Source organism: Fimicolochytrium jonesii, assembly GCF_025526975.1.
Source record: "Fimicolochytrium jonesii strain JEL569 chromosome Unknown EV422scaffold_1, whole genome shotgun sequence".
NCBI lineage: Eukaryota > Fungi > Chytridiomycota > Chytridiomycetes > Spizellomycetales > Powellomycetaceae > Fimicolochytrium > Fimicolochytrium jonesii.
The window spans coordinates 1,588,696-1,611,952 of NW_026515668.1; the positions used below are offsets into that span (position 1 = coordinate 1,588,696).

The 23,257-nt window shown below is 55.3% G+C and overlaps 4 protein-coding genes across 4 annotated transcripts; 2 read left to right on the plus strand and 2 right to left on the minus strand.

Annotated features, from left to right (window-relative positions):
- Positions 1 to 5,010: 5,010 nt before the first annotated feature.
- On the plus strand, positions 5,011 to 7,620 carry EV422DRAFT_512527 (Fungalysin metallopeptidase-domain-containing protein). Its single transcript, XM_053069075.1, has one exon. The coding sequence runs from the start codon at positions 5,363 to 5,365 to the stop codon at positions 7,475 to 7,477; it is 2,115 nt and encodes a 704-aa protein (XP_052930315.1). The 5' UTR covers positions 5,011 to 5,362; the 3' UTR covers positions 7,478 to 7,620.
- A 287-nt stretch (positions 7,621 to 7,907) lies between these two features.
- Positions 7,908 to 14,603, minus strand: EV422DRAFT_593847 (uncharacterized protein; the record flags this gene model as incomplete). Its single annotated transcript, XM_053073573.1, has 2 exons — positions 7,908 to 13,562; positions 13,953 to 14,603. Coding segments are annotated over 2 exons (6,306 nt in total), but the record flags the coding sequence as incomplete, so codon positions are not given.
- Positions 14,604 to 14,770: 167 nt separating this feature from the next.
- Positions 14,771 to 16,270, plus strand: EV422DRAFT_24052 (HAD-like domain-containing protein). The gene is made up of 5 exons (XM_053065647.1): positions 14,771 to 14,901; positions 14,967 to 15,040; positions 15,313 to 15,373; positions 15,443 to 15,730; positions 15,850 to 16,270. The coding sequence occupies exons 1-5, from the start codon at positions 14,867 to 14,869 to the stop codon at positions 16,124 to 16,126; spliced, it is 735 nt and encodes a 244-aa protein (XP_052930317.1). The 5' UTR covers positions 14,771 to 14,866; the 3' UTR covers positions 16,127 to 16,270.
- Positions 16,271 to 17,557: 1,287 nt separating this feature from the next.
- On the minus strand, positions 17,558 to 21,643 carry EV422DRAFT_490584 (uncharacterized protein; the record flags this gene model as incomplete). Its single annotated transcript, XM_053067473.1, has 7 exons — positions 17,558 to 18,906; positions 18,976 to 19,224; positions 19,299 to 20,016; positions 20,090 to 20,165; positions 20,242 to 20,581; positions 20,654 to 21,402; positions 21,513 to 21,643. Coding segments are annotated over 7 exons (3,612 nt in total), but the record flags the coding sequence as incomplete, so codon positions are not given.
- Between the last annotated feature and the right edge of the window lie 1,614 nt (positions 21,644 to 23,257).

Sequence of the window (23,257 nt, forward strand, 5' to 3'; positions counted from 1 at the left end):
GTTCGTGTGCACTCCGCTCCTCATCCAACAAAACTTGCAACCGCGCCATTTCAGCAGACACGTGCGTATGTTTGTCCTCCGCCTCGCGCAACTGACTCTTTAACTGGTCCACCGCCTTTTCATGCGTTTTCCGATCCCCCTCCATCCTCGCCCGAAGTTCCCTGACCTCCTCAACCCTTTCCTCATGCAGCGTCCCAAGCTCCCTCACATGCGCCTTCTGCGTCTCCTCATACCGTCGACCCAAATCGCTCAACGCCGATTTGAGCTCCGCGACCTCCTTAGAGTGTGCCACGACGCTAGCGTCGAGTTTCCCGCGCAGTTCTTGCTCCACACTCGTCATGTTGGACTCGCGGTCACGGATGGTCTGCTCGTACTGAGCGCGTTGGGCGTCCCAGTCGGCACTGAGCTGCGTCGCGGTCTGCCTAGCTTTCTCCAGATCGGCTTCCAGCCTTTCAACAGCGGCCCGGGTGTCTGTCGTCAGTTTCTCGATCCGTGCAGTCAGGTCAGCATTCTTGGCCTCTTCAGCCTCCAACGCGTTCCTGACAACCGTAGTCTGATCCTCCGCATCCTGCGCCATCTGTGCAAGCAGTTCATCCTGCTGCTGCCGGTCCGATTCGATCTGTCCGCGTAACTCTTCAGCGATGTCATGCGAGTCCTTGAGATCCGATTCTAGCTGCGAGACTGCCTCCTCATGCTGGGCTGTCAAATCGGCCATTTTCTGTTCGTTCTCCGCGCGGGTCTGTGCGAGAAGCTGAGTTTCCTTCGACAGCTGTGCTTTCCATTTCTCCACTTCACTGCTCAAATTGGCAATCCGACCACTCTGCTCGTCCATCTCCGCTCGAGCCAGCCGTTCGTCCTGCTCCTTCTGCTGGATAAGTGCCTTGGCACTTGCCAGCTCCTGCTCAAGTCGCTTAGCCGCCATCGAGTGCTGTTCACCATCCGCCGCAGCCCGATCCTGCCACTCCTTAACCTGCCCTTCAAGATCCTGGATCTGTCCCATCTGGCGATCGATGGTTCCCACAGCGCTGCGAAGCTCGTCCTCCTTCTTGTCGAGGGACGCGACCGTAGCCGCCAACTCTCTTTCGAGCGCCGCTTTCGTCTGCCCGTGATGCTCGGATTCGGCAACAATGTGGGCTTTCGCCGCTTCCATATCACTCCTCAGTGCCTGGATCTGCGTGTGCTGGTCCTCCATCCGCTGGACGGCAGCCTCGTATTCCCTTTGCTTCTCACCCAGCTCCTTTTGGGACTGCGTCCTCAACGTTGTGAGTTGCTCATCCCGCGCGTCCAGTTCCGTCGTCATAGAGTCGATCCGCTCCTGGAACTGTGCCCGTTCCTGCACGGCCGCCGCCTGGAGTTGCTTTACTTTCACGTCATACCGATCAACTTCGGCCGCTTGTTCCTTCTCCTTCAACTCCACAAGCTCAGTCAGACTCCTGATCTTCATCTCATCCGCCGCACTCGCTTTCGTCAGCACCTCAATCTGCTCAAACGCCTGATTAAGCTCATCATCGCGCGCCTTAACCTGCTGCTGCAAAAGCTGCACGTTCTTCTGGCCATCAGACTGCGCATCGCTCAGAAACTCGCGAAGGTGCTCAACCTCCTCGCGGAGTTTCTGCTCGCGTTCCGTGGCGAGCTCGATCTCGGTGTGTGCGCCTTCGAGCTCCTCGGCCGCCGTGGCGTAGTTCTGTGTCACACTCTCGAGCTCGGATCGGCGCTCGTCGGCTTCGTCCTCGGCGTGCCGGAGCTCTTTTTCTAGCGTCTCGCATTGGCGTTTGATCCGGTCTAGCTCCATATCGACTTCCTCGCGGCGTATACGTTCTTCCCTGAGATCTTCCTCCAAAGCAGGCACCCGTTGCTGGTAATCAGACACGTCATTGTTGGCCACTTGCAGCTCAGCCCTCAGTTCGCCCAGCTCGCGCTCCAACCCAGCCAGCTTGGCATGGGTGTCCCTGTTTTCCACATCTTTCGCATCAACCTTCTGACTCAACTGGCCAGTCTCCCGTTCAAGCTTGTCCAACGAAGCCTTGTACTCCGCCGCCCGCTTCTCGCATGCCCGCAGAGAGTCTTCCAGGTTCGCGTTATCTCGTTCCCGCTGACGACACAGCTCAGCGATCCGTTTGTTATCCTCCGTCAGCGCCACAACCTGCCTTTCATTGGCAGCAAGTTCACGTCGTATCTGCATCATCTCATCCCGAAGCGATTCCACAGCTTGCCGCTTCTCCTCGACCAGAGTGTTCAGACTGGATATCTGTTGGTCCCTTTGTTTGACCTCATCGGATCTCCGTTGCACGATTTCTTGGTAGTCGGCCACTTCCGAGTGCATCTTCTTCACAAGCGTCTGGTAGGCAGTTTCCACCGTCCGATTCGAGGCTTTGAGATCTTTGACCAGCTCATCGGTCCTTTGCCGCTCCTCGGCCCGCTCGCGGTGCGCCTGATCGAGCTCCTCCGACACGTTCAGAAGGTACCGTTCGGCTTTTTCGAGCCGGGTGCGCAGATCATCTTCCTTTTGATCGAGATCCGCGATGGTGTTTTGCAGAGATCCGATGTGTTTCGTAGATGCCGCCTGCGCCTGAGCCAACTGGTCTTCCAGGTCCGCGATCCGCTGCAGATGCGCTTGCTGTTGCTTGTTGTATGTAGCGATAGTCTCCTCATGCCTCTTCTTCAACTCGGCAACCTCCCTCAGCAACCTAGCCTTTTCCTGCCGCTCATCATTGTAATGTGACGTTTTTTCCGATAATCGGTCGTGCAGGGTCTGCAGTTCCAGCACTTTCGGCTCAATCTCCGCCTGATACGCACGCAGCTTCTCCACCGCCTCGTCACGTTCCGTCTTTGTGTGCTTGAGCACTTTCTGGAAATCCGACTCGGCTTGCCGTATCCGCTCTTCCAGAGCCTGCCGTTGGGTTGCGGCCTCGGTTTTGTCTCGCGCGAGAACCTTCTGCAAATGCTCGACCTCGTTTTGCAGCTGGTCGTAGTTTCGCGATCTGTATCGGTCGTTTTGCTTTTGAAGATCGTCCAGTCGCTTTTGTAGGGCTGTGGTCTTCATGGCGAGGGTGCGGTCCTGTTGCGTGAAGGATTGCTTTTCGGCCTTTTGAAGCTAGATCGATAATTATATGAGATTCTGTGTCGGGACGCGCAAGGGAAGAGTGGGATTCGAACCCAAACGTACGTTCTGCTTCAACTGCTCATGCTTATGTCCCAGATCCAACAGCTCCCTCTCCTTCTTTGCCACCTGTGTCTGCAGCGCAACCTTATCCTTCAAGTGATCTTTGAGCTGGGCGTCCGCCCTCTGAATCTTTGCCTCCAAGTCACTCTTTTCCCTCTCGTTCCGTGTCAGCTGGCGCTGAAACTGGTCCTGCCACTTTTCAGCCTGTCCAAGGGAATGAAGGTGGGTGGTGAGTTGTCCGCCTCCAAACGTAGACATCCGGCTACCCGTTTCGAGCCTACCTCCTTTCTAATCTTTTGGATTTCATCCAAGTACTTCTGTTCAAGTTTATGTTGCCGCGAAGGAAGCTGTGGCCGGTGGCTGCCATTGTCTGCATGCTCCTCATATACTTCCTGTCCATTCTCATCTATCGGGGGAACTTACAAGGTCAGTACATTCATCAGTGCATTCAAAGCTATCAACGGAAGAACGTTTGCCAAACCTAAAACGGGTTCCTTGAAACGGTCGGCTTTTTCTAAGAACCCAAACCGCTTATGCTTATCCTGGTTCACTAGACTCGTGTTGATATCGTATGCTCCCGGGCCGGGTGTTTCCAGGGGACCTGGTATGAGGAATTATGATAGGAGCGTGAGGGGCGGAGCAGAGATGAGGGTCGGTGAGCCGGGGTGTTCGATGCTCGACTACTTACGCGCCAGCATCTTGGAGCGAAGGGACGGCGATCACACCGCAGGTTGATGAGAGAGTTTCGTTGGTGGGCAACCTGCGAGTGAAGGTTGTGGATAGGAACCCCACGACTGGAGAGCCCCGAATGGAAGCTCGCGGGAGAGGGGGGATGTCGGGCGTCTGATCTTGAGACGATTGTTCACAAACCTGCGTCCAAAGTCTGCCCCGTGCGATTGGCCGTCAAAAGGGGGTCGCGTCGCTCCAAGGTTTCGGACATCCTTCTGGTTCCCTTCTCAACTTCACACACACTACTCTCGACACACTTTCCCCTGCGGACGACGAGCTTGTGTGGGCGATGGAAGAGAACCTTCTCTCATGATCACGATCCCTCCTAAAAACACGGCGAACTGCTACAGTTTTGCAGTGTGGTTTCGAGTCTTCAGAAGTGCGCAAGCCCCACATCGGCATGCTTCCATATGTACACACATGTATACATATACAGTTCATGGATGCCAGATGAACGAAAGGCAGTCTCGAATGACATGGAAGCCGGAGATGTGTATACTATGCGACACACACACGCCATGCCTCTCAGGCCAGCGGAAATGTCCGGAACTGATTATCATGTCCGATTCCGAGAATCTGCTCTTCTCCTTCATCACGTGACTGGATATTTCAGTTTTAACGTGACTACCGCGCAAGTATTTTTATGCTTTGAACCTGCGACAGGATGCTCCTCCTGCGCTAATGCTACAACTCCGATCACGGCAGCTACGCGCTTTGACAGGCCCTTTTGCCAGACTGACAGCGTGCCAATGCCATGCCGCCGTTCATTGGGTTTAAGGCGCATCAATTTCCAGCGGTGACCGTCACTCCTTCTTGGCATCTGTTTCGAAGCATAATGACCGAGAGCGAATAGCGGGGCTCCCGCGATGAAACGCAGGGGTGCAAACGAACGCGAGCAGCTCAGCTCTTTGCCAGGGGGATGTGGTGGATCTGGAAGAGGGAAGACACCTCACGATGTGCGATCATCATCATCATCATCAGAAGAAGGGGGGCCGTGATGAAACACACGCTTGCAGTCGGTCTTTCCGCTCATGAGGAGACTCCCTCGGAACAGCGACGGACGGACTTATGGGATGGATGGCACAGTAGGACTCTCAAACCGCTCGCTCGCTTGAGCCAAGACTGAGCACCCCCCCGCCCAATTAGCAAAACAACGGGATCGTATAAAAGCCGAGCACTTCCAGTCATCGCCCCTCCCGCCCCCCTTCTTCCCACCACCACCACCACCACCTCTCCCATCCCAACTCGTTTCCCTCGTCTCTCTCAACTCGTTTCCGTGCGTTGGCGCTTGGATCCTGTACATTATCCTTGTCCCAAGCTAGCCCAACCCGGTTACGCTGTATATATCATACATACATACATACATTACATAGCTTTCGTTTCTTTCTCTGTTTCATACTTTTCTCTTTCTTTCCCACAAACGGCGTATCTCCAACCTTCTCTACATTACTCAGCAACATCGTAAACAGAATGGCTATCCTATCGTCTTCCTCGTTCGTAGCGAAAGCCGCCTTCGTCGCTCTCACTTTCGGCTCCGCCGCCGTCGCCCACCCCCATCTCTCCGCCCGCCAAGCATCACCCGCCGCCAACGTTGGCTTCCACAACTGCGAGCCCAAAATATGGTCCCCGGCCTCCGCTACAACCGTCAGTTCCTCTCTCGTCCCGTCCGACGAGCTGAACCTCGCCGCAACAAACTGGCTCAGCAAGAACTTCAACCAGACCGAGAACAACTCCTACATGTCGAGCGGCTACTTCGACGCCGCGTCGGGTGTGTACCACCATTACACCGCTCAGCTGGTAGACGGTCTGCCCGTCGTGAACGGTGTCTCGGACGTGCATCTGGACAAGTTCGGAAACGCTCTCGCGGCTTCGTACGCGTTTGCGCATACCGAGAAGCTCGCGAGGCGGGATCTGGACGCTAGGGCTGCTGACCCTATCTCGGCATCCAGCGCCGTCGAGGCCTACGCAAAGGCGTTCGGACTTACCGCCGACGCTGCGCAGTTGAAGGAATCCGCAGCCGCCGACGCCACGGAGCTGAACCAAGCGAAAGTCATCACCGGCGCCACCTTCGCGCAAGCCCCCATCAAGGCCGAGATCAAGCTGTACCAGACCCCAACGTCCCTCGAGAAGGTGTGGAGCTTGAATGTGCAGCGTCCCGACGCGTGGCACAACGCGTTCATCTCGGTCGCCGATGGCTCGCTGGTGGGCAATTCGAACTGGCAGACGGCTAACTTCTGGAACCCAGAGTCGGAGACGGGCAAGACCGCCTCTGCTTCCGCTGGTACCGCCCCTGCTTCCGCTGGTACCGCCCCTGTCAAGCGCCGCGAATCGTTTGGAGACAGCGTCACGTTTGGGCAGGTGCATCGTCGCCAGGCGCGACAAGGTGCGGCGGCAGCTGGAGCCATCCCGCGCACGACCTACCTTGCCCTGCCCTTCGGCGCAAAGGACCTCGACTCCACACCTCCCGTGCTTCTCACCGACCCCTTCGACAAGGACGCGTCCCCGCTCGGCTGGCACGATCTCGGGGACGGCAACGGCCCTCTCGCCACCACCGTCGGCAACAACGTCGTCGCGCAGGAGAACTCCCAGAACCTTGGCAATCCCCTCAACAACCCGCGCCCGGTCTCCTCCACCTTCGACTTTAACTCCAAAGCCAACGACAAGAATCAAGAACCACCCCAGTACGTCGACGCCTCCGTCACCAACATGTTCGTGCTCTCCAACCTCTACCACGACACACTCTACAAATACGGCTTCACGGAACAAGCCGGCAACTTCCAAGCCAACAACAACGGCAAAGGCGGTTTGGCCGCCGACCCCGTCATCGCCAACGCACAGGACGGATCAGGCACAAACAACGCCAATTTCGCATCCCCGCCCGACGGCCAAATCGGCCTCATGCGCATGTTTGTCTTCACAGCCACCCAACCGCAACGCGACGGAAACCTCGAGAACGCCATCCCCATCCACGAACTCTCCCACGGCCTCTCCAACCGTCTCACCGGCGGGCCCGCCAACGCCAACTGCCTCAACAACGCCATCTCAGGCGGCATGGGCGAAGGCTGGTCCGACTTCTTCGGCGTCGCGTTAACCGCCTCCGCACAAGAAACCCGCACCACCGACCGCCCCGTCGGAAACTACGTCCTCAACAACGCCAACGGCGTCCGCGGCGTCCCATACTCCACCAATCTCCAAACCAACCCCCTCACCTTCGCCTCCATCACCCGCCCCGTGCAGCAAAACGACGTCCACGGCGTCGGCACAGTCTGGAACTCCATGCTCTTCGAAGCCTACTGGAACCTCGTCGACAAGCTGGGCTTCACACCCAACTTCAAGGACGACGCCCAGTCCGGAAAGGGCAACACGCTGATGATGCAGTACGTCGTGCAAGGCCTGGCGTTGCAGCCGTGCAACCCGAACTTTGTGCAGGCGAGGGACGCGATCCTGGCCGCCGAGCTGCAGTTGACGAAGGGCGCGAATAAGTGTGAGTTGATCAAAGGGTTTGCGAAACGCGGACTCGGCCTGAATGCGAAGGGCACCGCGCCGTTTGTGAATGATAACACGGTGCCGGCGGAGTGTCAATGAGCCTTTTTTTGGGCGTAGACTTTTTTTTTTGTGTGTGTGTGCTGGCTCGTCCCTGTAGTTTAGTTCATCTCTCCTTCCCTCATATATCGCAAATCGATTCTTACACTGGCAGTATTTTGGAACTTCCCCCCCCCCCCCCCCCCTCTCACTTGGATGTATATATATATGCGAACACTGTGTGTGTTTCGGCTCTTTGAAAATGGCAAATCATTCCATGGATATCCCTCATTTGGTGTGCCGTGTTCTGTTATCATTGGTAAAGTTGGATGCTTTGTTATTGAGGTTCGTAGGACCATAATCGGAAGTATACTGCAATGCATCGAATGATATTGCAACTTCCAAAGCAGAATCTATCCTGGTCACTAAAATAAAACTACCCATACTCCGCTCCAACCTGAAAATACTTCAAAGATCCCTGGATCTAGAAATCCTACTTGCTATAGTCAGGCCGATAACTCCTCCCCGTCCTCTCCCAAAACTCCTGACTCGACATCCTCTCCCCGCCACCACCTGGGCCCCCTTCCACATGATGATGCCCAAGCCCCCGCCTCCCCCTCCCTCTCGGTCCTCCTCCACGCCCTCCCCGGGTAGGCCGACCACCTGTCTCATACTCCCTCGCGGGTCTGAGGGGCCCACCGACGACTTCCGGGCCAACGGGTCCGCGTACGTCCCAGCCGGAGACCCGGTCGCGTCCCAGGAAGGATGAGAGTGTCGGCGGCGGACTGGTTGAGGACACCCGACTACGCTGCTGCAAACGGTCACGTAACGCGGGACGGATGGTCTGCGCAGACGACGGCCGCCGGTCCCGGTCGCGTTCCTCATCGCGGTCTCGGTCGCGGTCCCTATCTGTGAGTTCCATCGGGTCGCCGGTTACCGAAACGGAGGCTGAGGACGGGCCGCTGGCGCCGTAGCTGGGACGGTACGAGCGTTCCGGGTGGAGTTCGGGGCGGTATCCCGGTCTGGGGTGGAACCCCCCGTCTGGGTCCGTGCGTCGGGGCGGGTAGAGGTCGTCGTCCTCTTTACGGGGCCCTCCGTCGGGGATGTCTTCGTCGTCACGGTCTAGAGAAACGACACGGCGGACGAAATCTCTGCCTCCGTCCATTCCAATCCCCCGCAAAGGTGTCCTGGAGCGACGTCGACCCCGTCTGCGTCGTGGATATGGTCGCGCCCCGTACCGAGGGGAGAGAGCAGACATGGGACCATCGGCGGGATTTCCGGGCGCTTCGCCGCGATACTCCAGCTCAGACGAGAGCGAACCCGAGTTTGTACCCGTGCGACTCGAAGTCGACGGGCTACGTGATCCAGACCGTGAGCCATTGTAGCTAGGCATGCTATCCCTATCCTGCTCTCCTTCCAAGCCTCGACCGCTACCAATCGAGCCACGCGTATCCTCGAGCGAGACGACACGTAGGCGCCGCGGCGGTGGTGTGGGCGATCGGGAGATGGAACGTGAGCGAGATCGTGACACTGATCGTGAACGGGATCGGGATCGGGCGGAGATGCGAGAGGCTGGGGATGCTGGACGAGACCGTCTATCGTCCGTCTCCAGGTATTCCCTCCTGCCAGGATCCATGATATCCGCACGACGCAATCTGGCATCTTTATCGTCCCGTTGACCGTCACGACGATCCGAAGTCGGTAGCGGGGAGTTTTGCCTTAAAGAGACTGGTTCATCAATGTCCATTCGGTCGAGATGAGCCCCGCGGTTTGGCGACAGAGATCTCGGTCGAGCAGAGACTTGAACGGTCGGTCTGTCCTGAAACCCGCGCGGAGGCTCCTGCGCACTCCGGGGCGTAGTTCCACCAACTGTTGCGCTAGTAATGCTTGCTCTGCGCATGTGGACAGGGGAGTTACCCCGTTCCCTATTCCCATCCCCTGCCATCAAATGCGGCCCAGGTCCACCATAACCATCCCCGGGATGTCCGAACCGCTCGCGATCCAGCCGCTCACGTTCACGCAGGTTTTGCTCTCGCGGATCCCTCTCCCGCGAATCCACCCAATCACTCCGCTCCAGCGGTTCACAGGGCTGATCCCATTCTCCACCGGGTCCCGGCCCAGGAGGCGCGGGGAAGCCGCGGGGATCTCGTTGGCCCCAGCTACGACGGCGTCCACGTCCAGAAGGCGCCCACATGGGTGGTCCACCGCCATGACGGCCGGCTTCGAGTTCCCGTGCACCCTCTCGGTCCCACTCCCGTTCTCTGAGCTCGGGGTCCCGGTCTCGAGGATCGCCGCGTGGTGCTGGCGCTAGGTAGGGATCTCGAGGATCCCGCATGCGTTCATTAGCGTAGTCGAATTCACCTTCATGAGGTCCAGGAGCATGCGGCGGTCCATGTCGCTGGTCGTAGTAATCTCTTGGGCCAGCCCCTGCGTGCATAGGCAGCGGTGGACCGTGAGGATATCTCGGCGGCGGTCTTCTGAAATGCGGTGGCGGTCGCTCGATTCTTTCCGGACCGTAAAGCTGTTGGGGAAAAGCTGGGGCGCCTCCCGGACCATAGGGGTTGAAACCAGGCTCAGGCCGCGACATGTTTGGCGATGAAGGTGGCGGCGGGCGGTAATTTGGATACGCGCTTGCCGTCTGCTTGTATTTTGACGCCGGCGGTGGCGAGACGCGAGAGGGTGAACGTCCAGGGGCAGGGCCGCGGAAGGATCCGTGGGGTATTGTGGGCGAGACTTGTGGACGCCTCGGAAAAGTAGGATGACCGGAGTTGGAGATGATTGATGACCGACGACTGTGCCAGTCGTGCTCCGGCTCCTGACCCGCGCCTCTAGACAGACGACGAGCTCCGGCGCTTGGGCCAGTTAATGTGCCGTGCGCTTGCTCACCCGGTGGGAACAGTGCCCGACCGCCATTCCTGCGAGCGTGTGGACTATTAGGTTCATCTTGCGGCGGTTGCGTGGTGGTGCCGTATATAGAAGCCAGTCCCGTAACCGCTTGAATTGGGAAGTGATTTGAACCCTTTGAACCTTGATCCGCACTGTTCGGCCCTTCCTTGCGTCCTTCAGTTGGTCCCTCCTGAGTTCCGTGCAAAGGGCCAACTGATACTGATCTTCTTCGCTCCTCGGCCCGCGCTACCGATGTGACAGAGACCACAGAGACCGAGACCGTCGCGCGTTGCTCCGGAATTTCATCCACGCGTGGCAAAGAACTGACGAAACTCGATGATTTGTTCTCGTTCACGTTGCCAAGCACGCTAGCCGAAGACACTCCAGTGGTGGGGAACGGAGACTCGCTCGCCGGGTTGAACGGGTCCAACACCGCTGCCGTTATTAAAGGAGTGTCTGGAGCAGACGACAAAGGAGTGGTGACCGCAGATGTGAGAGTAGAAGCGGTGGCAGACACTGCTGCAGCCGCTTCCATCTTCAAGCGCTTTTTGGCCATGAATTCTGCCAATGAGACTTTACGGATAACGGGCGGCGGTACGAACGCTGGTGTAGCCGGCGTTGAATCACATGTGGCGGCCAAGGGCTTACGGTCATCGGGAACAGCTTCTTTGATGGGCGCGACGCTATCCTCTAACTTGACCTTCTTCAACGTCGGCGTGGAGGGGCCGCCGGAGATAACGTCATCGGGTTCCCCTGCAGTACCAGTTTCTGCATCTGACAATGTGCGCTTTCGACGTGCGCGCGCCGCTTTCGAGGCTTCATCAGTGGGAAGATCCTCAACGGTCGGAATGACAAGTGCGGCCTCCTGCGCTTTCTTCGCTTCTTCCTGAGCAAAGATCCACGCCTTCAAACCGCGCTTCCGACGCGGTGGGCTCTCGGCGCGTGCCTCAACCTCGCTGATTTCCCGTTTGCGGCCTTTCGCGATTTGTTCTGCTGTTTCTTCACCTGCGACGGATGGCTGAAGAGACGATGCGCCCGACCTCGACGGCCGGTCAGGCTCGCTTCCAGGTGTTCCTTCCGTGCTTCCTTGCCTGGTGCGTCTGCGTCGTGGCGTGCCCTCTGTTTCCCGCGCGTCATCAAAGTCGTCGCCGTCTGCTTCACCTCCGCCAGAAGTCGTCCTACGTCGACCTTGTCGTTGTTTCTTCTTCTCGGCTTCTTTCTCCATGCGTTCGATGCGTGCTAGCTGGTCTTGGAGTTTCTTCTCCTCGCGTGATAGGGGTTTGCTGCTATCTCCACTCGCAGCGGGCTTACTATTTGTTCTCGTAGGTGCAGCTTCGGAGGCTTTCGCTTTTGGCGCATCAGCTTCGTCTTCACTCATTGGTTCGCCACGTGACGAGTTGTTGCGTCTATGTCTTGCAGACCGGCAACGCTGTCCATCTTCTTCCACTGGCTCATCGGATTCTTCACCTCGAACCATCCTCTCATACAGAACCCTCGCCTTTGCAGTGCGACAGATGCGCGGGTTACTACACACGCAAGGATACCCTGCCACCTTCAAATCGGATTCAGAGCCTAGCGCGGGTCCAAGGACGATCTCCTCTGTTGCGGAGATGTCACGTGTGGCATAGATAGCTAACAGTAGACGAGCATTGAGAGGTGCTGCTTTAATCGTGGATTTGCGCGTGGTCGGTCTGGGTGTCTCTGTCGGTTCCGCGGGCTCCGGTGGAACGGGATCTACAATCTGATAGGTAATGATACTGCGAAGCTCAGCGTTGCATACTTCATCCTCGTCCTTGCCTGCACCGCAATGACGGCGGACGTTCCTTCCACCGCGCTCGCCAGCGCCGCGGGCGTCAACGACGAGACGTTCGGCGTGACTGCTTGGGCGGAAAATGTGTGGGAAAACGAATGCAGGGTATACTTCTCCACCTTTTGCCTCGATGACAGGGAGGCCGCCGGACTTTCCAAGTTTCGAGAGGAACGTGAGACTGCCTTTGATATCGGTGATGAACGCTCCTTCGGGAATATCGGCCGTCGCAAACAGTCCGTAATCAATCAAACTGCCTGGCAGTACTCGAGGGTCGATGTTATCATCATACCCGTCAACCGGAATCGGATCGCAAACTGCCACAGGAATTCGGTTTTCAAGCCATTGTGCCCGGATCGGGGTCAACTCCGTATTTGGAGGCTTCAGAACATCCGCCATATCTGCTGCATTTTCTTTCGATGACGCAAAGTGTTCCGCTATCTTTTTGAGAGCATCGCTTTGATCCCACTCGGTGCAGAGTTTTTCGACCAAAGTGGCAACGCGAGGCTCCGCAAATCGAGTGTAAGATAGCTCCGCAAATGTGTGCAAGGAGTGACGATATTCGTCGTCGAGTGGATTGCTGGCATGCCGTGCCGGCATTGATCTGCCATGCGATGGCGACAGGTTCGAGTTATGTTGTCGTTGGGTATATATGAGTTGATGTTGCTGGGAAAATGGGACACGTTGTCGCCGCGCCGATCCTCGCGGTTGCTCTTTGTCCTTTCTCGAAACTTCTGGCGACCTTTCCGGAGCGTCATTTATTTGTGCGTTTGTACCCTCGGTGCGAGCCTTGGGACGGCCTCGTCCGCGAGCAGTTTTGGCTTCACGCCTTCTCGGCAGAGTCTCTCTTTCTTTGTCTGGGACGTTGGAAGCTCGACTCCTTTGCAACCTGCTGGGTCGCGATGATGAGCCTCCTCCCTGCGGTGTTCCAGCCCCTCGCTCTCTTTCCCTTTGAGATGGACCCCTTGAAGATGTTCGAGTGCGCTCTCTTTGTCGTCTCTGCAGTTCGACGGCCTTTTCAGCGTCTAAAGGCCGAGGCTTGCATTTTTCGCAGTAGTATTTCTCTGGCACGTCATTCGGGTCGATACCGACGCAAAGCATGTGCTGCCAAACGCCGCATTTATCGCAAGCAATCGTATTGCCGTCGTCATCGTTATAGTGACAGATGCAGCGTATGACCTCCTCGTTCTCGTCATCTTCTTCATCTCCTTCTGCGTCTCCTTCCTCATCTTCTCCTGCATTCAGATTATCATCGAGCTCGTCGGCCGAGTCTGATTGTCGTACAATGTCCATAGGGGTCGCTTGGCGGTTTCGGTCAAGGTCCATTCTCAGGCTCGCTCTACCATCTCGCCCGGCCGCTTTCTGGAGAAGGTCATCGTTGATCTCCTCTCCGTCGAAACCGACCCGGGGTCCGGTCGCAATATCGTTTCCGTACATTCTACGTTTGTCGTTGAACTGGCAATCCACCAATTTTGGGAAACGACGTGTATATGCAGGCGATTTTCGAAAGTGTGGCCAGGCTTCAGTGTTCGAGTGTGCTCTCTCCTGCTGCCCTTCCTACAGCTGTTCGGCTCGATATGCGCTGCGCTGGCTCGTCGCTCCGATGAGTCAAATCGAGACCTCGAGAGGCACAGAGTGCCAAATCCTGCCGCACCAACTACCACTGCACAGCGCTAGTCATCTGTCTCCTAAACAAACTACCCTGCAAGCGCACTAGCTAAAGGGTTACGATACCAGGCTGAACGACGGACAAGGGTAGGATTATGTTTAAGAGAGGCTTGGCATCGGAAACGCTTGAATTGAGGTGGGGAAGGTGGGAATAAGGTCCAGCGAGGGGCAACCGACAGGTGGCGCTCGCGTGGCGCAGAGTGGCGGCCCCTCGGCGATTTTGGTTGGGATCTTGAGGAATATTCCCTGTTTGGAGCTTGGAGGATTCGCGGAGCATGCTCGTTCAACCTGTTCAACCTGCAGATAATCTAGATCTGAAGTCCATGAACCGGTGAACGAGGATGCCAATGGTCGGGTTGCAACAAGTACCGGCTCGTGAGGATCTTCTACCGCACACCCATCTCCGCCATGTCCAAGAAGGACAAAATGGAGTTCTGTCCGCGGACACCAGAGTTTGGTGAAGTCTACAATATGGGAAGTATCGAAAGAGTTGTCCCAAACAGCATGATGCTCCAAACGATAGTTCCAAGCGACACGATCAGGATGGCTTAGGAGCGTAGTGTCCAACGAATCGATCATGGCAACGTCGATGAGAATGACATGGTGATACAGCTGCTTGATAAACGTATTATGGCACTGTCGGCTGGCACACGCAAGGTTCTTCAAAGTCGCAGGAGATGCACACTTTGCGAGTTCGCAAATGATTTCGAACGGTAGGTGGGAAGGCATATTGGGCTCTGAGTTTCTTTGAGCGCAGAGGCTTGGTATCGATGGAATTGCTGCAGATGGAACGAGCCACAACGATGAAACTGCATCGTGCAGAGTCTGGTTGTCTCACCGGCATTCGGACGGGACCGAGACTGAAAGGAGGCTCTGAGGAGGCGCTCCATAAGGTTTTTCCCGACCGCTCGCCATGTGTCGAATGCCGTCAAACGCGCATCCCCGCTTCTCGTTGGAACTTGGACTGCTCGGGCTGCGGTCAACCTCGCCAGCATCTTTGAACCTGTTGAACTTTACCGCCGTCCCATTTGAATACCAAGAACTGTCCAACAAGAGCGGGCTTAGTGAACTAAACAGCAAGTCCAGTCAAAATGAGCCCGATGCTAGTCTTTTCTGACTTCGACGGGTAAGCTGTTCAGCCTCGTAATTTTGTCGTGGATATGGGCTTTCCGCTCTTTACACTCTCTGCAGGACAATATGTGTTCGGGATACCGGCACTGTCATCATCGATACCGGAATGGGATACGACGCTCGTCGAGCTCTGGGTCAGTAAATCCGGGGACGATATCTTTTGGCAGTGGGGTTCAGTGGCAGGCGTGGCGAAAAGCTCCGCGTGTCGACAGAATGCTTTGTTGAGGGAAACTGATGAAATGTGGAAGGCTGGCGGATAAGCTTCTGCGAAGCTGGGATCTGTGAGCAGAGCCTTGGACGCCCGATGACTTGGCCGGAACAGATGGTTTTCTCAACCAACCACCGTCTAGGACGGCGACGGGGAAGATGGTCGCCTTGTCTGACGCGTTTAGTGCGCTCTCATTAGATCTTCAGATCCTCAACGGAACAATCTCCTTCCGGGACGGCGTGCGTCAGATGTTCGACAGGTAAGCTGCGTCATGAAACTTATATCATGTGCTGACAATCGAAATCACCATCTTCACCGTCAAACCCAGCGTCACCATCACATGGAACGAGGCCGTCAAGCTCCTTCACGGCGCCCCGCTTGATCCACACTTCGCAGCCCTCCACGATCTCTGCAAAGAGAAGAAGATTCCACTGACCGTGCTAAGCAGCGGGATCAAGCCGTTGATTGCAAAGCATTTGGAGGACTATCTGGTCACCGAGGATGCCGAGAAGGAGGAGGAGCAGGGCATCATGACGCTGGTGGCGAATGACGTGGATTACGTGGAGGCTGAGGACGGGAAGAGTGGGAAGTGGAATTTTCTTTTCCGGGATGACACGTAAGTGACGAGAGGCCCCGCGTGGTAACTGCCGGGACCATTTATGGGAGAAACGGACGCAACCAACCTTTACCATCGCTACCTCTTCGTCGACGCTTATCTTATTGTCTTTTAACAAGCCCACATGGCCATGACAAAGGACTGTCCATCAAAAACTACATAACCGAGTACCAGCGCACACACAGGGCCCCCAACAACCAGCGGCCATACGTCGTGTTCATTGGCGACGGCATATCGGACATTTCTGCGGCTAGGGAGGCCGACATCATCTTCGCTAAGCGTGGAAAGGACTTGGAGACTTGGTGCGTCAATTCGAAGGTGGACTATGTGCCGTGGGACGATTTTGGGATTGTTGTGGACACTGTGAGGCGGAAGTATGTGGAACTCGTCCAGTGAATGAGGAGAGGCGTATAGGGAGAGACGTTAGATCTGGACGAGGCATCAGGATAGACTGGGAAATTCAGATTTGTTTATAGATCTTCAGGACTGAATCGAAATTGGGGCCCTTGCTGAGATAGTAACGGGTGGAAATCAGTGAGCAAAATGTCCTCAGGAAGCCTTGAGAGTCGGAGCACGTGAACGTAGGAGATATGTCCAAGAAGGGTAACTCCGCGCACAAGAGCACGGATGAGCGTTTTTTGCTATGATATTAAAAGGCGCCGTTGCATGGGGACTCTACATAGAGTAATTGTTGTGACTTAATGCTCGACTGGACGATACCACGCCACATCCGCTTCAGAGTGCAGACCAGGGCCCTTGTGTATCTCCCGAATTAGAGTCATGATCCGGCGTGGTTCGCAGTCTACCCAGGGCCGACTTTGACTTTCCGAATTTGGTACATTCTTCTCCCGGTCGTTCCGTCAACGACAGTCGCGGCGTGCCCACCTCCGACACCCGTGCTACCGACGGCACACCCGCGCTCTTCTGCCGTCTATGGAATCCCCGCACTGGCCTGCTTGTCGGCGGAGGAGGCTCCACCGCCTCTATCGGCGGCAACCCGATCAAAGAGCAGTGGGACCTCAACACCTTCGAAGCGCCTTCATCCTGCGAGAACGAGAACCCGCGATTCCGCAGCGTTTCCCCGGTGCGCATCATGGATACTTGACCGCCACCCGGGCTCGTCACCTCGAGAATCCCAGGGCTATTCACATCCGTTCTGGATGCTACCATGCTCCGCCCGAGCCTGGACATGGACGTGTGCACGGATACCGGGGTCGCCAAGTCGCGCAAGGATGGGATGGATCGGATGCTGTATCGGGTGCTCACGCGTCGAGTGTCCATCAGAGATGTTGCGATTGGTGATGGCGTGCCGCCGGAGTTGTGCAGACCCGACCTGCTTGACGCGGGCGTGTTCATATCGCCCGACGACGGCCGGCTCAGGTTCAGCGGCGGAGGGATGGTTACCTGAGTCGTTGGAGGCTGCGATCCTCTCCGTAATGTGGCGGAGGTTGGTCGGGACAAATCCGCCTCGAGGCAAGGTATGGCTTCGATGAGGGTCGTGGGTATCGTACTTGGATCTTGCTGCTTGTCAACGAGGTCACGCACGTCGCGGGATCTGATCGATGAGTTTTCGCCGGTATGGAGGCCGCCCATTTCCAATTTCGCGTGGAAGTCCATGTCGCTGTCCAACGTATTTTCCAGGTAATTTGGCGGCCGCTCTTCTCGGTAGGGTTTGAAACTGCTTTGCCTCGATCGTCCTTCAGGTGGTACTTTTTGAGATGCGGACGCGCGATCTACTTCCACCATCTCCGACTCTTGCTTCGGCTGCAGCCGGTTCGGTAGCGTTTCAGACTCGAACACATCGTCCAGTCCCATATGTTGGATTTCCTGTACCAACTCGGTGTCGGTAGGCCAGAGTATTCTCCATCCATACTTGATGGCCAACTTTGGCAGCTGACATAGGACCGTGATCAGAGCGAAGGTGAGCCAAAACGATGCCGTCGATACGAGCTCGCCAATAATACCCCACAATGTGGAACCCGGGAAGAAGGAGTATAGCAGCGTCCAAGCGACAACGATAGCTTCCGAAATGCTGTATGCGAGCCACGTTATCCAACTGAACGAGTTGGTGTTCACGACCACCACCAAGTTTGCGTTGATGACAGCTGTGATGGCCGCTGTGGTCCCCATCACCATAAGATCCGAAGCTCTGCCGCTCTTCCACATAGATGCATCGCTGTCCATGCCTCCTTTGACCATGAAGATGATGATCAAAGATTGATAGAACGCGTCAAGCATGTAGCCGACGAACCGCCAATAGGAAAACGTCCATTGACGAGCGCTTTGGTACACGGGTGGAACTACCAGAGCGTATTTGGCTAAGATATCTTGGTCGAACACACCGAGGGTGATGACGGGTAGGGCGGTAAAAACCACGTTATACAGCAAAGTATACGTGGAGTCGTATATCGCCTGCGCCGAGAACCCACAGTAGATCTGATACCAAAACAGGACCATCACCCATATGATGTTTTTGAAGAAGAAACACAGGATCATGTCCGCCGTTCGACGATACGACCACCGCCCATGTACCAGCAGCAGCTTGCTCAGGAACCTGAATTGCGCGATGGCATAGTCAGATGCCATGGCAGCTTGAAGGCCTTCCTCGCCCGCAATTCCGATGCCAATGTGGGCTGCCTGGATCATGCTGACATCATTCGCTCCGTCGCCGATAGCAAGACACATAGCTTTCTGGTTGGTCTTGACCAAATTGACGATCTGTGCTTTTTGCAGGGGAGAGACCCGACAGCAAATGACCGATGAACATAGAGTTGCCAGCTTTAGGAGTAGAGTGCGCGCCTTCTCGTTGTGAAGCGTTGATAAAAGAGCTGCTCCGTCAATGACGAGTCCGTACGACTCGCCCTCTGCTGCTGGCGGGTTCCCTGTCCCGCCTGGTTGCGCCTTCGGGTCTGTCACGTTGAGCTTTTGGCTACCGGATATATGTCCACCTTCTTCAAGGTCTGCGCCCAGATTTTTCTGGAACTGTGGTTGCGTCGCTGTTCGTGAATGTTGCTGTTGGAAAAAGTTCTGCAGTGCATGCTCCAGCTGCGATGTGACAGCATCTACGGCGCCTTCGCCCTGGTCTCCATCTTCCCCGCGCACGAGGATAAGGTGCATATCCCGTGTCAGCAAATTGCATGATAGGCCGATGTTGATAGCAGTCTCCAGCTTGTCCCCTGCGCAATTCATCGTAACTTTAGCGTCTGATGTCTGTCCAATCATACATCTTTTATCTGATTCTGTACCTGTCAGTACCCACACTTTGATCCCCGCGCTCATCAAAGTGGCTATGCATTCCGGAACGCCATCTTGCAGCTTGTCCTCAATCGCTGTCGCTCCGATCAGTTGCATATTGCGCTCGATTTCTTCAGTCACTGCGTCAGTCCGTGATTCACGGTTGTCCAACGCAACGGTGGCAGCTTGATAAGCTTCCATCCATTTGAGGTAGGCCTCTTCAGCAAGGATAGTTCCAGCAACGGAGAGGGTTCGCAAGCCTGAGAAAAGACCATGAGATTACGGCTCGCGAACTTCAAGAAAAAGGTATCCGTCGAGATGATCCTACTCATACCTTCTTCAGCAAAGTACTCCAAATGCTTCTCCGTCACCGCCTTCACCGTCTCCTGTCCGTCGGTCAATCTCGGCCAGATAACAGAGTCGGCCCCTTTGCAAATGAGCCACAGCTGCTTCTCCGGCGTCCGCACAATGACGCTCATCCGCTTTCTCGTAGAGTTGAATTCCAGCACATTCATCAACTCGTACTTTTTCATGGAGCCGTCGGGCAGGCGGACCGTCATGGTCGTGTTGTCGCGGCCGACAAATGTGTATCCTGCGAGCCGTGCAGCGTCCACCAGGGCAGCTTCGTCTGGAGAGGACGCCTTATACACTGGGTCACCGTTGTCATCTTTGGACACCAGGACCGAATGACAGATGGCCAGAGCGGTGAACAGCTCTCCAATCGCAGCATACTGAGTGGTATCCGGCATCGACATATGAAGGCCCAAGAGGGAATCCCAAAACGCCGGCTTCGCAGCTTTCCCATTGTTATCCACATCGACTACACACATCTCCCCACCATCTCCCTGCTCCACCTGCCCGATCCCTTCACCGTACACTACGCCAGACACGCTGAATTTTTTAAACTCCATGATGTTTCGGGTGAGCGTTCCGGTTTTGTCGGAAAACACGTAATCGATTTGCCCGAGATCGTCCGCGATCGCCCAGCTGCGGGGTATGCAGCGATGCGTGGGCGGATAGAACATGTCCATGTCCTCGTAAATGAAATATGCCTGAAGAATTCGTGGATGTCAGACGGGATTTTAACAGATGATATCAACGCGTAGCTGACTCAAAAACACTGACCTGCGCTGTTTTTACAATTTCGATGGTTATATACAAGGAAAGCGGAACGACATTTTGATAGATGATAATGCTATTCCTGTTGACGCAAATCCAGAGTCGGAGGGTAAGAATTGAATTCCACAAAGTACGTGCTGAAGGTTTGACTCACGTACCAGAATGCGTCAAAAGCAGCCTCCGCGAGGCCCACAAAGTGAATATAGGTCCAGTCCAGCCACAGAGGCGATTTTTCCGACCAAGATCGTTCCCAAAGCGGATTCACTATGCATGTAGTGAGGCAGAGCAGGAACAGAACACCGAGGTTCACCAACACCTGCGTGTTCATTTTCCCCTCTGTGTTTGACCGTTTCATAGGAGTCTTCCCAGAATTTTGCCGGATCTTTGTTGATGCCCCGGTTTGCAACACCAGTCCAACGGCCCACTCAGTATTTCGGAGATAGCATCCACGAAGGAGGACGTTCATGATTGATAGCGGGACCAATAGCGGTGAGCTGTCTGACGGGACAATCGTGAAATTAGCTTTCGGTAGGGGAAGAACTGTGCTCCTTCGAGCGGAATGCGTCTAACCTTTAGCACTATCGTCTTTGAGCACGGCCAGCGTCCCCGTAAACGTATAGAGGCTGTTGTTGGGCTTCTCGCACGTCACTATGCATCGCAGATTCCCCAGAGTTTCGAGATCCTCGGAATCCAGGTATTGTGAGGTATATGGAACACCTTGCCGGATCTTGAGGTTCGTCTCTCCATCCAAATTCTTGGTTTCCACATAGCACAGCCCTTCTGGCTCGGATGTAGCCAGGATCAAGACGTCCGCGGGTATGGCGGTGTCGTTTTTCAACAAAATGAGATCGCCCGTCTCAATATCCGACCATGGCGTGCCTGCCCAGTTCAGCGTTCCTGGAGGAGGGGCAGGCTTTCCATCCACATGAGTTCCCTCTTCAGCCTTTTCGATACTGTTATCCGCAGTCCCGTCAGTCGATCCTAGTTTGTGCTGACGGTTGATCCCATTCAACGACGGCCCGGAAGGTGATATTCGGCCACTTTTTCTCCTGGTTTCCAAAAACTTTTTCGACTTTTGCCGCCGATGAAAGAACGGTTCGTTCGAATTTCGCCATCCGCTGCCTCGAAGGCAACAAGCTTCCGTGGCGTTCATCTCTGCATCGCTTTGATGTCGCTTCCAATCCTCAAATCCATCTTTGACTATCGTCAACCCAACAATGACCACCAGCGGGAGCGCAGAGACGAATGGGTTCATGGTAGTGTATTTTGGGAAGAACTGAAGGATGGTGAGCCCGAGGAAATACAGATTGGCGACACGGCTGGAATACGAAGAAATTCATGCCAAAAAAAGAATCAATAATCATATCTTTTACATGCGTACACGGAACAAACAGCATCCACAGCTCTCATCCCATTCTCGGCTACATACCGGAACTGCTCGAAAAGAGTCTTGGGCAGAAAAGTCACAGCGGTGTATTTCGATGTATACACCGCGTTCGTCGGGAAGTTCTGCCGCGGTGCACCATGCTCGTCCAGCAAGGATGCGGCAGGCACCGGCATGTTGACATAGACGGTCTGATGCGCATCCTTCTTGTCGTCGTCACCCTCACATCGCTTCCCCCGTGTTAGTTTGACATGCATGTTGGAGGCGTGGGAATTTCGTTTTTCAACGAAGCCTTGATAGCTTTAAGAATAAGACACTCCGGAAGACAGCAGCTTTCCCGAAGTTTGCACCCATGTTTATGCGGAGGTCGAAAGCCCTTGTAAGTTGTCGGACGTCGGAGAGGATTCCGATAAGCAGTAAGGTTAAGCTTGCGTGTAAAGTTCGACCTTGCAGCAATTAAGGTATTCGACGTCATTGCGGTGGGAGCGGCGATCTCAAGACTCTGCATTTCAGAACTGCAACTATCTGGTGTATAGGTCTCGTGCGGCTGATACATAGTAGGTACGGGCAGCTACTTCTACACAAACTTTCTATACGTACTGTATGCGGTCTGAAGTGGTCGTTAGCCGGAGGGGAGCATGTTGAAGCTGGAGGAATGTCATGCGCTTCGCGTCAAACGGTGAACGAAGTACTACAGTCAAGTCTCAGTTGACGGAAATTCAGTTGAAGGAAATTTTAGTTGACGGAAGAGGCAGCCTATACAGCCACGCCCAAAAGAGCCGCGCCGTAGAGCCTTCGAAACCTTCACCATCTCAAAGCATTTCACAGGCATGTTGCCCTCCCGAACTCCGAAAAAGCGCAATAAGAAACCCAGAGTCCTTCTGCCACTCAGTCAACAGCGTGAAGTGCTTCAGCAACTTGAAAATGGTGTCAACCCCTCAACCCTAGCCCGCAATCTTGGCGTGGCTCCCAGTACCGTCACCAGAATCCGCCAAGGAGGACCCAACATAATACCCCTGTCCAAAATACCGCCTTTTCCCACTCCCATTTAGCGGTATTCTTCTGCTGTCAATATACCTTTTTGTCACGGAAGTTCTCACCACCCAGGACCTCTGTTCAGCTTTGGAAATTTGGGCATAGGTTCTCTCTGTACAGTTGCAATCCCTTTTTATGACAAGGAGAGATGGAGGGAGCCACGGGCCACCCGGTGCGCTGAAACCTTCTGCCATTTCCAAAAAACAATGGCCCCATGCCACCCCCACCAAAAGTCAAGCTAACAATCACGCCTGGCCGTGCCGGCAGTGGTCATAGCTCTTCTAGTAGCAGAGGGCAACAGTGCCATTGCATTCTGTGGCAAAAAGTTTGGCAATTGCGAAGGATCTTGGCAGTGAGGATGAAGAGAACGACCGTTCTCCCGAGCTACCCAATTCTAACGCGAGTTACCCACTTCTAGTCACGCTCTCTGTTCAGTTGGCAGAAAATTCAGTTGGCGGAAAGGCCAAACCCTTTCCGTCAACTGAGACTTGACTGTAACTGTATGTACAACATATGTAAAACGAGCTGACCACACCCTTACACCGCAAGGCCCAACGCTCATACGCCCGGCAGAGTGTACTTCCGTCTCCTCATGTGGACCCACGCTGCGCATGCTTCAACAATAAGTGTTCCGGGGCTTCTTCGCCTTGCATCGCGACGTGCAGAAACACATACTGCTCACAACGCCCTCGCCTTCATCCTCATGCGCATGTCGCCCGGAATTGTTCCATAGTTTTCGTGTGCTTTACTCCGAT

Excerpts from the sequence above, each read along its gene's own strand:
- EV422DRAFT_512527 (XM_053069075.1), top strand. The coding sequence starts at position 5,363 with ATGGCTATCCTATCGTCTTCCTCGTTCGTAGCGAAAGCCGCCTTCGTC.
- EV422DRAFT_24052 (XM_053065647.1), top strand. The coding sequence starts at position 14,867 with ATGAGCCCGATGCTAGTCTTTTCTGACTTCGACGG. Across the intron at positions 14,902-14,966 it reads GTCTTTTCTGACTTCGACGG|GACAATATGTGTTCGGGATA; the intron begins GTAAGCTGTTCA and ends CACTCTCTGCAG. Across the intron at positions 15,731-15,849 it reads TTTCTTTTCCGGGATGACAC|CCCACATGGCCATGACAAAG; the intron begins GTAAGTGACGAG and ends TCTTTTAACAAG.